This window comes from Penicillium griseofulvum (genome assembly GCF_001561935.1).
Source record: "Penicillium griseofulvum strain PG3 chromosome Unknown contig_11, whole genome shotgun sequence".
NCBI lineage: Eukaryota > Fungi > Ascomycota > Eurotiomycetes > Eurotiales > Aspergillaceae > Penicillium > Penicillium griseofulvum.
In genome coordinates, this window is record NW_024467432.1 from 16,197 (window position 1) to 30,538 (window position 14,342).

At 39.3% G+C, this 14,342-nt stretch overlaps 3 protein-coding genes across 3 annotated transcripts; 1 reads left to right on the plus strand and 2 right to left on the minus strand.

Moving 5' to 3' along the window:
- Positions 1-8,478: 8,478 nt before the first annotated feature.
- Positions 8,479-8,814, minus strand: PGRI_085350 (uncharacterized protein; the record flags this gene model as incomplete). Its single annotated transcript, XM_040796249.1, has 1 exon — positions 8,479-8,814. One exon carries the CDS (start codon positions 8,812-8,814, stop codon positions 8,479-8,481), a length of 336 nt encoding a protein of 111 aa, XP_040650787.1.
- Positions 8,815-9,277: 463 nt separating this feature from the next.
- Positions 9,278-10,082, plus strand: PGRI_085360 (uncharacterized protein; the record flags this gene model as incomplete). Its single annotated transcript, XM_040796250.1, has 2 exons — positions 9,278-9,469; positions 9,699-10,082. The coding sequence occupies 2 exons, from the start codon at positions 9,278-9,280 to the stop codon at positions 10,080-10,082; spliced, it is 576 nt and encodes a 191-aa protein (XP_040650788.1).
- Positions 10,083-12,306: 2,224 nt separating this feature from the next.
- On the minus strand, positions 12,307-14,277 carry PGRI_085370 (sphingomyelin phosphodiesterase; the record flags this gene model as incomplete). The annotated part of the gene is made up of 3 exons (XM_040796251.1): positions 12,307-13,932; positions 13,992-14,078; positions 14,140-14,277. The coding sequence occupies 3 exons, from the start codon at positions 14,275-14,277 to the stop codon at positions 12,307-12,309; spliced, it is 1,851 nt and encodes a 616-aa protein (XP_040650789.1).
- Positions 14,278-14,342: the final 65 nt, after the last annotated feature.

The following is a 14,342-nucleotide window of genomic DNA, read 5'->3' on the forward strand; positions in this document are numbered from 1 at the left end:
ATGGTGAAGAGTTAAAGTTACTAGAAATACGAAATTTCAACTTCTATCCTAGCGTAACGAACAATACCTTGTGATATCACTAGATACAAGGCAGTGGGAATAAAATAAACGGCAACTTGACCTAATACTTGGGTTTATACTGATCATCCAACTTAGCCCTGTTTTAGATCGATTTATACCTATTGAAATGAGAAGAGCGCGATAGCGGTCTGACATCGCAGACAGGACGACGAGAAGGCTACGACACTGAGGGGAGCAGTGGTGGGCACATGGGATGACCTATGAAGCTATAAGAGGAAACAGGTGCTGAATTATAAGGAGTGTGTAGGTCGCTGAATCTCACTACTAGTAACATGATAGCTAGACTGCGGCAACATCCTCAATATCCATGGATATCCGCATATCCTCTCCGCAACTTGCGGATATGGTAGGTCACCCAATATCCGCAATCCTCAATTTTATAGATATGGTATGCCACCTAATATCTGCCACGATCTGAGACGCTTTAAACTGATTATGAGGGAATCTTTGACCGCGGTTAGAAGGATTCTACTGCTGAGTCCCGACTTCGGTTGGGGTTCCGAATTGGGATGGAAGAAGTGGGAAGTTTGTATGGTTTGTTGTATTCTTGTTTGCTGGAGCCTACAAAAGGCTTCGGAGACTCGATTCCTTCTTCTTTCTTTCCTTTCCTTCTCTGTACTTAGTATTTTAGTTGAAATGCACTCTTTTTATTGAAAGAACTGGCTGGTAACATAATACTAAGTACTACTCTCAACTCTATAAGTAGTAAGGTTATATATGTCACGATCTGAGACGCTTTAAACTGATTATGAGGGAATCTTTGACCGCGGTTGGAAGGATTCTGCTACTAAGTCCCGACTTCGGTTGGGGTTCTAAATTAGGATAGAAGAAGTAGGAAGTTTATATGGTTTATTATATTATTATTTGCTAGAGCCTATAAAAGGCTTTAGAGACTCGATTCCTTCTTCTTTCTTTCCTTTCCTTCTCCGTACTTAGTATTTTAGTTAAAATACACTCTTTTTATTAAAAGAACTAGCTAGTAATATAATACTAAGTACTACTCTTAACTCTATAAGTAGTAAGGTTATACGGACTATCTTTATAATTAGTCCTAGCCCTACTTTACCCTACTTCCTATTCCTTAGTATTATATAAGCTAAGACTTAACCTAAACTAAACCGAATCTAGCTTAACTAATTAGAATAGTTAAGACTCGATAGAATCTAATAAACTATAGTAAGTAGCTAGTCGCTACTATACTTAATAATAATAAAGAAGCTCCTAATTATAAGACCTAGGCTCTAGACCTAGAGACCTTAATAAGATTAGTAGAAACTAATAAGAATAATAATAAGGATAATACTAAAGAGGAATCGTCCTCCTTATATAAATAGTTAATAAAGACCCCTTCTTAAAAGAGATTCTAGGAGCTTATCCGCTAGTATAAGCGATTAGAATATTAATACTAGGAGTTTAAGGACGAAGTTATAATCCTTATAGTAGAGCGGGCTAATTCTAATAAAGTGATTAAGAACCTCTAGATTAAGTATAATAAAGTAATTACTTACTATAATATTATAATTAAAGACTATAGTAACCTTATATTCTAGCTCCTATACTAGGATAGTAATACTAGAATTCTAGTAGAGGTAGTAGTAAGTAAGAAGACTATAAAAATACTAAATACTCCGATACTTAGTAATAGTAAGGAAGTCTGATTTAAAACCTAGGAAACTATTATACGCTAGAAACTAGAAGCTAATACTAATTACTACCTATTACTAGTCTACTATAAATTTTATATATAGAGTTATTATAAGAGTAAAGTTTAGTTATATATTATACCTTAGATAAGTTCTAATTTAAGTAACCCTTATATAGACGCTAAGAATATAATTACTTACTTAAAGACTGTTTTCGCGAACCCGAACTAGTATACTAAGGCTTATACCGCTTACTATAGGCTAATAATAAAGCTAAAGGATAGCTTTACTAACTTCCTAGTAGAATTTATATAGCTTATAGAGGAGGTAGCTATAATTAAGGAGAATCGGAAGTATAATTTATACTTAAAGCTACTATACCTACTATAGAGTTAGGTAATATAGGTAGTAAATTAAGATACTATAAATTTTAAGAAGTTCTTTTAGACTTACTAAAGTATATCCTATAAAATTAGCCTTTAGTAAGAAGTAAAGGCTAACTCTTATATCCGACCTATTATAATCTTAGGTAGTAGTATAGGGGTAACTATAAGATCTACCTATAATCCTTACGTAAAATATAAAGAGAGTACTAACCTTAGAAGACTCTTAAGTACTAAATAAGATATTCTAATAAAGGAGGGAAGATACTTTAACTATAAAGAGTAGGGATAAATAATATATAATTATCTTAAGAAGAAGCTAGTTAGTACTATTATAGTAGCTACTTTCTAGATTACTCCCTATATTATAGAGCCTAATAATAAGGAAGATAAAGATTAAAGAAAAGTTAATACCTAGGCTAAGTCTCCTACTTAGGTAGATAGAAAGTATTAGTATATCTACTAGATTTATATAAGCTAATTAGGGGAGGTCTTTAAAATAGTTTAGTTTTTAATACTAAGTTAATATATAATAGATATTCTTTCTCTATTTTAGTACTTAGTAATACTAGAGTAGATAGGTATATTTTATAAATTAAAAATTAATTTTACTTTTTAAAAGATAACTAGGGTTAAGGGTAGAGAGGTTAGGGTATAAGTACCTTATTTAAGGATTTAATAAAAAGCTTAGTAAGCTAATTATATATATTATTTTCTTTATAATATATATAGATAGCTAAGTATAGTAGTAAGTCCCTATACTAATTATAGATCTCGGGGATTATAATATAATTATTAAGAGGAAATAGTTTATAGAATATAATATCCTACTAGATTATTATTAATATTAGATAATCTAACTAGAGGAAAAGACGCTCTTTAATAAGGTATTTAGTAAGATCGCTATACTAATCCTAACTACTATCTTATAGAGACTAAAGCTAAATCCTAAGTATTAAACTAACGTAGACTATTAAGACCGCCTACTTAAGGAAGAGGACTTAAAAGGGGTAGCTAACTATAAGTATACGCGGGAACGTTAATATAGATACTAGTAGGTATAAAAGTAAAGGGAAATAATCTAAAATCTAAAAGAAGAAATCTTAGATATCCTAGTCTCCTATAGGAAAGAGAAAGATATTAGTCTACTACCCCTTTTAATTAATATTAGTATTATTAGTAAAGCTAGATTTAATAAATTAAAGATAAAGATAGAGAGGGACTTAGAATATAGGATAGAGATTTTTATAATATTACTCTATAAAATTAACTAGGTTATTAATATTAAATTATCCTTCGAAAAAGACTTTAAGCTTAATAAGATTAAGAGAATACTACTAAAGGAATACTATAACCTAGCTAAGGTCTTTTTAAAGAGGAAGTTAGATAAGCTACCCCTATACTAACTAAGGGTTAACTATAATATTATTCTAGAAGTAGAAGCCTAACTAAGGTATTATCCTCTCTATAAGCTCTCTTTAGATAAACTAAGGGCTATAAAGTAGTATATTATTAAGAACCTAAATAAGGGATTTATTATACTAAGCTTAGTACCCTATATATTACCGATTCTTATAGTAAGGAAACCTAATAGTAGTTTTTACTTCTATATCGATTTTTAGAAACTAAACGCTATTATAAGAAAGGACTACTACTTATTACCTTTAATTAATAAAGTCCTATAGCGTATTAGTAAGGCTAAGTTCTTTATAAAACTAGATATTTAGTAAAGTTTCTACTAAATCTATCTAATACCTAGAGTAAAGGATCTTACTACTTTCTATATAAGATATAGATCCTTTAAATATAAGGTTATACCTTTTAGTCTTATAAATAGACCTACTACCTTTTAGTAATTTATAAATAGTATTTTAAAAGAATATATAGATAATTACGCTATAGCCTTTATAAACGATATCCTAATCTTTAGTAAGACCCTAAAGAAGTATAGATAGTAAGTAAAGGAGGTACTCTCCTACCTTTAGAAAGCTAGTCTCTAAGTAACTCTATTAAAGTATAAGTTTATAGTTATAAAGACTAAATTCCTTAGATTTATTATAAGTACTAAGGGTATTATAGTAGATCTGGAAAAGATTAGTATTATTAATTTATAGAGAACCCCCTCTATAGTAAAGGGAGTATAATTATTCCTTAGATTCTATAATTTCTACTAATAATTTATCTAAAGATATAGTATAATCTTAAAGCTATTATATCGCTTAATAAAATAGGATATTCCCTTTAAATAGTTAATAGGCTATAAAAAGGCTTTTTAATAACTAAAGAAGAAGCTAATAGATACCCTAATTCTATAATACTATAACCCTACCTAATAAACTAGAGTAGAAACTAATGCCTTAGATAGTATTCTTAGAGTAGTACTTATCTAGTACTATAAATAAAACGATTTTTAGTACCTAATAGCTTTCTATTTAAAAATAATATAACTATCTAAGCTTAACTATAAAGTTTAGGATAAAGAGCTTTTAGTTATTATTCGCGCTTTATAAGAGTAAAGGCTAGAGCTTAAAGGATTAACCTAAAAGGATCGATTTAAGATCTTTATAAACTACTAGTCCTTAGAATACTTTATAATAACCTAATAAATAAACTAATAGTAGGTATAGTAGAGCGAATTCCTATTACAATTCTACTTTATAATTAAGTATTAATTAGGTAAGAAAAATACTATTACTAATACCCTATTAAGAAAGGAAACCCCTTATATAGATAATAGCTAAAACTTTATAATACTACTAAAATTATACTTAGAAAAGGGGGTAATACTAGCTTATTTAACCCCTATATAATCTAATAAAGTAGAGATTATTAAATATATCTATATATCTAATTATTAAAACTTAGAACTAGATAAACTTCACTAGTTAGCCTAATTAAGAGATAACCTAAAGTAGATAATATAGGATAGGTTACTACTTTATAAAGAGTGACTTAAGGTACTTAATAAAGGGGACCTCTATACTTAACTACTTAATAAAATATACTAGTAGCCCTTAATAGCTTACCTTAGGATTAAAAAGATAAAGAAGCTAATTATAGAAAGATATTACTAGTATAGATAAGTAACTAATATAAAGTAATATGTTAATAATTACTTAGTCTATAAGTATACGAAGGCCTAAAGGGACTATATACTTAGATTATTATAACTACTACTAATTCTAAAGAGACCCTAGTAGTACCTATTAATAGACTTCTGTTCTTTCTTAAAGGATCGTTATAGATATAACGCGGTACTTATAATTATAGACTATTTAAGTAAAAGACTAATATTAATCCTTTATAAGAAAGAAATAAAGGCTAAGTAAATAGCCTACCTATTTATCGACTATATAATCTATATTTTAGAGATTCTAAAGATAATTATATTAGACTAAGATAGATAGTTTATATTAGAGTTCTAGGCTAAATTCTATAGGATCCTTAGAATTAGAAGGAAATTATTAATAGTATACTACCCCTAAATAGATAAGTAAAGCGAGATCGCTAACTAGTATATAGCTTAATAACTACATTTATATATAGAATAAAACTAAGATAACTAGTTAAAGTTACTTATAATAGTTAATTTTATAGTATCGATTCTACTTTAAGATATAATAAAGAAATCACCCTTCTTTATAAAATAAGGGTATAAACTAGTAATAATATTCGACTAGAAGGACTAAGGAGGAGTTATACTAAGTAAAGAGGAAGTAATATAGATACTTTTTTAGCTATAAGATATCTAGTTATAAACTAAGGAGTAAATTACGAAGTTATAGTAGTTATAAATTTAATAAGTAAATAGATATTAGAGGGAAGAAGACTTTAGAGTAGGAGACTTAGTTTTTATTATAATAAAAGACTAGCTTTTAAATTAGCTAAGTAGAAAGCTATCCTACCTCGCTAGTAGACCCTATAAGATTATTAAGAAAGTAGGTAATTCCTATAAGTTAGAATTACCTAAAGTAATTTAGGTATACCCCGTTTTCTATCTAAGTAAATTACGGAAAGTAGTAATAATAGAACCCCTAGAAGGTTAATAAATAGACCTACCTCCGCTAATATAGGTTAGGGAAATAGATAAATAGGAGGTCGAGAAAATCTTAGATACTAAGATATACTACTAGAAGCTATAATATAGGGTATAATAGTTAGGATACGACCTTAATTTATAATAATATCCTATAGGTAATATAAAATATATACTAAGAAAGATATAGGAGTTCTATATATAATACTTAGATAAGCTAGGACCCCCTATATATCTCTAGGAATAGCTAAATACCGATAAAGAAGACCGAATTCTTAAAGATTATATTAATAACGATAAGCTAGTATTTAGGGACTAAATATAGTTTTAGGCAGGAGTTATATCACGATCTAAGACGCTTTAAACTGATTATAAGGGAATCTTTGACCGCGGTTGGAAGGATTCTACTGCTAAGTCCCGACTTCGGTTAGGGTTCTGAATTAGGATGGAAGAAGTAGGAAGTTTGTATGGTTTGTTATATTATTGTTTGCTAGAGCCTATAAAAGGCTTCGGAGACTCGATTCCTTCTTCTTTCTTTCCTTTCCTTCTCCGTACTCAGTATTTTAGTTGAAATGCACTCTTTTCATTGAAAGAACTGGCTGGTAACATGTGACCTGATATCCAATGGAGAGGATATGCCGCAGTCTACTTACCTGGTTGACAGGCCTTATACCTGCAGACTGTATAATCTTACACTGCGGCACCAGGTGCTGCAGCACCGTCGCAGCACCAGTTTTAGTACTGCGCTAGTATAATCTGCCAAGAAATTTCCTATTTTGGATGGATAAAATGCTGATTTATAAGCATAAAATCGTACTAGTTATAAGGATTACCTTACCTTAGTCTTAGTATATATGTTGTATATATCATATACTATATACTATTTATTACTAGATTATTATTAATTATTATTTATTTATCTATACTATTTACGTTATATAATTAGATCTTTTATATAATTATTCTTTTTATAAAGTTTGTTATAAAAGTGTAGTAGAAATATATATATTGAAGTTGTAGATTCTATTCTACTTTAACATTCCAACCTTTTCTTTTCTAAAATATATCAATAACGCGCGTCCTTTTACGCGTTTTCTTATATAAATAATAAAGAATAGTTTATATTACAAATTAAAAACCAAAAAGACACACGTTCATATAGTTAAATTTAAAGCTGTATAATATTTTACCTATGTGATACACAGTATTTTTGCATATGATGTTTGCACTGTTTACAGTGCTGCAGCACTCCCGCTGCAGCACCGCAGTACCGAACCAAGGGCCTGGTGCTGCGGGACTTGTCAAGACCTAGCTCCAAGTGCAGCTGTTTCCTTTTTATCACCAGAGGAGTGATAGTGAAGAGTAAGGTTAGTACCCATGCTAGCTAACTCAAGGGCGCTTTGAGCACCAAGGTTCTTAACACCGCCCGTGATGCGACGGCTGCGGAATGTATTGTAGGCGATCGAGGTACTCGTTGAAAGCCCAGGACGTCACGCAAGCATTGGATTATGGTACACATTGTCATTGAATCTAGCTCGGGGGTTTGCCACCATATCCTTTCGCGTTGAAGGAGATACCTCACTGCGTCGCCAATGAGGACAGGATGAGGGAATCGTCGTAGAGCGTTGGGGACCCTATCATCACGGATATGATCAAGCCATCGGCTGGGTACAACGGCCTTGAGCTTCAAATACGAGATGAGCAAGCCGAGAAAGCGTTGTTTTTGCACACCTGCCAACGGATTGGCACCGGTCTGGACCAAATAGTCCGCCAACTCCGACTTGCGACAAAGCACGGCCAACTGGAAGGCTGTAAGGTAGGGTCTGCTGTCTCTATCCGACATTCGGGGCAGTTCAACGCTGGCTCGTAACTTCTTGTTGCCCTGATCAAGCTTGGACACAAGGAGGTGAGCAATCCCAACGGCTGTCAACTCAGGTACGAACGCAAGCTCATGCAATATAGTGAGTCCGTCTGGGGATCATCGTTTTCCAGGGTCTCGTACAATTGGGAGGGAGTTAAACGACGGAAAATGGCTTCGATGATTTGAGTGTCTGTAGCGTACAACGCCCGGCGAAGACTTGACCAACGGTTGGGGCCGGTTTGTGAGATTATCAGGGAGTGTACAGCCATTTGCCCAGCGCTCCAGCTTAATACTGTCTCAACCCCATCGAGAAAGCCCTCACGAATCACACAATAAAGCACATTCACCCCAGTTTGATTGACAAAAGTGGTATCCGCTCCCCGATCCGAATAAGTTGATGAGTTCCAACAGGATCATCCCTCCTGGGGTTAGATGTAGTAGGCAGCGGTCTAGCGCAAAGTCTTGTTGGAGGGCTTAGGATGAAGGTGACTCTCCCTTCGAACCAAACACGTCAACCCGTGAGTCAGGCCTTTGTGAAAGGATGATATGATAGATTTCAATATCGTGGCGTGCAGCAGCGCGGTGGAGTGCAGAGGGACGCATGTTGGTTTCCAATGCTGAATCTGCTCCCAATTCAAGGAGCATACGAATGACACCGACATTCCTGCCATCGACAGCCCAGTCCAATGGAGTTCCAAGTTCAAATCTGGTTCCATAATATTTGGAATTCTCCATTGCCACAGCACTTCGGATGTCAAGGGGAATTCCCACAAGGAAAGGCTGCAGGCGACGCACATCCTCATCGGACATTGAAACGAGCCAATGTAATGCCGTGACACCACGATCATCGCCGATGTCTCGGTTGGATTTGCTGTTGGTAGTAAAGCTGTCATGCCGTGCAAGTTCCCAGTTCTCATCGCATAAATGAGAGCCGTCTCCCCAATTTGATTTGTTTTTATTTTGTTCGAGTCATTTTCATAAGCGTTTTCCTCGCCGTCACAGTGACAACCCCTCTCTATGTCACCGGATGGATGGGCTAGTCCCCTGGGACACCCAAATTGGTGCCTAGGGCGAGAGCGAAGGCGCAAGAAACCCTCGGGGTCACTCTCTGCGAAGAGTTTAGAAGCGACCCATGACCCGGCAGCTGCAGCCTGGATGAGTCACTCTTTCTGTATGCCGTCTTCATTACTCGGTTTAGATATGGCTGATTGATCCAATCCCGGTCCAGAAACGAGCAGAGTCGCTGCCAGAATTCCAAAAGAGAATCAGCAAGATGGCCAAGATGAAATGGGCTGTGCTTGACAAGAAACTATTTGAATCGTTCATCGATAGTCTTTCGCGCTTCAATAGGGCGCTCCACGACGTCCTCCCCGCTTCCCGGAAGAGTTTATATCTTTGCACTCTACAGTTGGAGCAACCGAGCTACAATAATCTGGTGCATTTCATCTCGGACCACTCCGAGTGGGTAGATAAGGATTATGCTGCGGCTGCTAGGTTCAAGCGATTGTACTTTCTACAGCAACGGTCATCATCCCCCATTCCTAGCGACGAGCTGCGTAAACCCTGAAGAGATCCGTTCGAAAATCTCCAACTCCAGGACCCGATCAAAGGAAAACCGCACCATAGCCCAAATCCAACAGAATACGGGTCTCCCACACACGTCCTTGTCGAATTCAAAAGCCTAACGGACCCAGAACCCGCATATCATGAACACTCTTGAATGTCGCCTGATGGATCTAATTGCCCTACTCCAGGTGTCTCCCAAACCAAGCAACTATCGTGTGTTGGGATTCTTTATGAATCCGGGGGAAGACCATCAATATGGCCTCATCTTCGCACTCCCTGAATCTACGACTCTGGTTAGTACTCCTTCTGCACCAGTCTCTCGGGCCGAGACACTAAATTCCTTCCTCCGCACCGCAGACGACAACAAAGTCCTAATAAGCTTCTCCCTTGAAGCCAGTTTCCGTCTCGCGGCGCTCCTCGCAAGCTCCCTATCTGGAATTCACTCCGCTGGATGGCTCCACCACAACATCAAATCATCCATCATCCTCTGTCGTTTCCGGACGGGAAAGTAGAAGACTCTCTTCAGCGGCTATATCTGAGTGGGTTTGGGATGATCCTCGCGAAGTATCGGAGGTTGCCAACGATAACGATATCGACCGTCTATATCAGCATCCAGATTATCAAACACCCCTGCAGCGCAACCGAAAGTATAGGAGATCTTACGACTTCTAGGGACTGGAAATTATACTAGTTGAGATTGGGCTCTGGAAGCGGATAGACTCGTTTCGGCAGCGTGGGCTGGATAAGAGGGGGTTTTCGCAACATGTCCAGCAGAGAGTGGTTCTAATGTTGGGTTACTAGATGGGGGAGCAGTATCGGGATGCAGTGGCTTGTTGTCTAGATAGGACGAGATCTAAGGTGGGCGATGATGAGGACAAGAGGCTTTCCGAGCCCTTTTTACGGAAGGTCGTGGGTGTACTGGAGGATTGCCATGCCTGATAAATCAATGCTGTTAAAATATCAACCTCAAACCATAGGAGGGTGAAGCAACCTCACTCGGGTTTAGAATACTTCTAATGAACGAACGTGACCACCGGGAAATTGAAATGTACGGAACATCTGGTCACCTTGACACCAACACTCTAGTCTTCGGCCATCGGTAACGCCATATACGCGACTATAGGCCGTTCCTGATATGTTATGAGTCTGACGCACCGAGGTAATCCTCCCACCGTCATCCATATATAACTGCCCCCGAGTTGGCGTTCGACGTGGCCGTGACGTGCCCTTATCAGGTCGCGGGTGAGAGGCTCTTCTACGATATTTTAGAGACTTATAACGACCCAGCACATTGTAACTTTCCATACTATCATTATCTCCCTTGGGGCAGCTCCTTTATGCGCAATTTAAGCCGTCGCAACACCTTACTACATCAATCGATCTATCTGCAAAGGCCGTCCCTCGTAGCGGCATTACTGAAGTACGGCGGAGACCGGGACATGTCAAACCTCAATTGGCAGACACCGCTATATCTCGCAAACATTATCAATTCCTCATTGGCCCCAGATGATCAAGCCCATAGAGGAAAATTCCTACAGCGCCTCAACCCTTCCGTGTCGCCGGTCTCTATCCAACCCGCACTAGGGAAGCGGAGACTGAAACCTAATCCCCTAGACGGTTAATTCAGTGCTTACTACAAACTCACGTCGGCCGGAATTCCAGGCAGCGGGAGTGGGCTTTAGGGCTTATCTATCAGAGCATTCAGTGAAGTTCACTGGCCGTGGAACGAATACAAAACCGACCAGCTTGGGGTCCGCTTCACCTTCTTCTACATCTCCCTACTGGGTCTGGTCTTTCTCATCATTTCCGCTCCACTTTACATCCTTTATGTATACAAATCCTGGATGACGTTCATCGATTTTCAGGACTTTACGGATATGGCAAAGTCAATGCTCATGGTCGCTGACTGCGTGATGCTGGCCGTTCATAATGGCTTTGATCCACAGTAAGCATGTCTCGCTCGGCCCAGCAGCGGGGTACGTGCCCTCACGGATCAATTCCTTTCGCATCTAGAGCAAGTGGCCAACGCGAGCAACATCACAGCTAATATCGTGAAGTCGTGTTTCAATGGTACCCTCCCCGATCGACTGCAGAATGCCACCTGTCTGGGAGACTACTCGGCACAATTTGGTATATACAACCTAATTCCCGGGCGCAGCGATGAAAGGCCGGATTGTATGGATCTTATGGCTACCTTTGAAGCAGCGGATGAGCTCTCAACCAGAAGATGCAGGAATATTTGCTAAAGGTGTGTAAGTGTCAATGCAGTTGGCCGGGGAAGCCGTATCATCATAAGTGGGACAATTATTGAGGGACTACTACGTATTCAATAGCAGTACCTTTGCTCTTAGCTGAGGGGACAAGCACCTTAGACCAAACGTGCAAGATGTCTGTCTTTTCATGAAGGCAATCTAAGAAATCTCGGACTAGTATTTTCCGAAAGGCTAGCGGTTGCTCAAGCTACCTCGGGTGGTTGTATATTGACGTCTGTGTAAAGCCAGCCTGAGTGGTCTAGAAAGCTCCAGCCTCCCATGTGTTTGGACTAAATTAAGATAGGCAAGTCGTTGCCCGGGCGCCTATATATGTTTACCAATCTGATCCTTGCGGAACTAACATATCGTTGAGTTTACGAACTAGAAATGGCAAACAAAGGTTCTCGAAATTTAGTTTGGTACTGATATCCAGAATTAAACGTATCAACTACCAAATGATCTCCCATGACCTCAGGCTGACTCTTCAAGCCTCAAGCTCCTTTCTCCGCTCAAGCTTAGCCCGATGTGCCATCTTCGAGAACATTGTAGCCACTCCAGCATGGTCGCAGTCTACATGAGGCTCCTTTTCCACCAAGATATCACCCTCCTGTCCGTCACGCTTAGCGAAGTCTAACGGCTTCGGCTTATCACAGTTATATTGCGCGTTAGCGGCACGGAGAAGGCAGATCTCATTTTTCATGCAGTCGTCAGTGCAACTCTCGACTTCGAATCCGCGAACGCGTCTCGCCCAGTAATCCTGGAAAATAGTCGGATCACGTTCCATGGCGACAGTGACGTTGTGCCAGAATGCTGGACTAATCTCGGCCTTTGGATCGGTGAGGGGAGGGGAGATTTTGGATCCGTAGTCTGCTTTGGCCGAGTAATAGGGCAGCCATTTTGGCTTTGTCTGGAAGGATGGGTCGCTAATGTTGGCAACGTACTGAGTATAATCCAGGACGCCAAAGGTGACTGGATCAATGTCGTAGACGCGGAAAGACGGTGATCCTTCCGTTGGCGTCACTGCTGGAGCGACATAACCCATTGCAGTGGCTGTGCTCCAGTCTCGGTTGTTGTAGTCAGAGTAAGCGATTTGGAATCCATCCCTGTGTGTATGGCCATAGAAGAGTCCCGCTATGGTGGCATCGTAACGCTGAACAATCTGGTCAAAGTACTGCGAATGGTCGCGGAAGTGATCTGGCACGCCGGATGGGATATGAGAGATCAACCACGCGCGTTGCCCAGCATCTTCGGCAGCCTGCAGCTCCTTGATGAGCCACTCGAATTGACCGCGCGGGTCTTGCTCCATTGGTTCCCGGTACATATAGAAGTTGTATATGTAGTAGAAGATGCTGTTGTAAGAAATGATGCGCAGATTGCTGTTAGGGTGGACAGCTGAGTACGAGGCAAATTCATCCGCAGATTTGACGGAATCAACGCCCGTGAGTCCATACCAGTCTTCTGCGAGAGCATCGTACGCCCATTGGGGATCGGCTTCATTTGAGGCATCCGCTGGAATGAGATTGAGTGGTGCAACGTCATGGTTCCCTATGGCAGCGTACACAGTGCCGATATCTTTTTCCATGGCGCTGTACGTGGAGTTGAGCCCTTTCAACACTGCAGGCTGGTCGGCTAACCAGACATCATGGGGGACCACGTCGCCAGTGTAAATGGAGAACTCTGGACTAATGTCTGCGATAGCAGCATGCAAGCTTTCCTGGAGTGTTTGTGGCGGGTCACACTTTGTGTTTCCAAATGGCCCACATGGGTGTTCCGTCTTCCCTGGTGCATCTTCATCTGAATAAGATCGGCAACAGATAGGCTTGGTGCACTCGTAGTTGGATCCAGGCTCGTAGAGGAGGTCCACATGTGTATCGCTGAAATGGACAACTTTGAGGGGTTTCTTACCACTAGGTGGTGGTCTCACAGTCTTTGGCTTGGGCGACGGAAATGTAAGACTGTAGGGATGAACGTCAGGATACTTGCAGAGCCCGACCAAACTAGCGCAGAGTGTCTTGGAGGAGTCCGAGTTAAGGTGTAAGGCTTTGAAAGCATCGTGTAGCGCAGGTCCTTCTTTATCGATAATCCCGGTACAGACATCTGGATCCTCGACCTGTATACTGTGATCAATGGGATTAACGCCACTGAGCTCGTGGGAAATGGCGAACGTACCCCACTGATCTTGCACAATCCGGTGAATACATCGATCATGAATTTCTCACCAACTCCTGCAGTAACTTTGATGGTACCGAGGAGAACCTGTAGAATTGCGTAGAGTGAGTTCGAAGTCTCATAAGCAAAGTGAAGAGCATAATCATACCTGACAAGCACCGCAGTCTACTGCATTCTTCAGGTCATCCCAGATAGCAGCGATGGACTTCTCGACTTGAGTCTCGGCTTGTACCCCCCGGAGTGATGCTGAAAGCCCACACACCAGCAGTAAGGTATTAAGTCTCATTGTGAGAATTGGACAAATAAGTCAACCGATCTGAGAAAGACTACCTTGAAACCAGTCAGGACAAC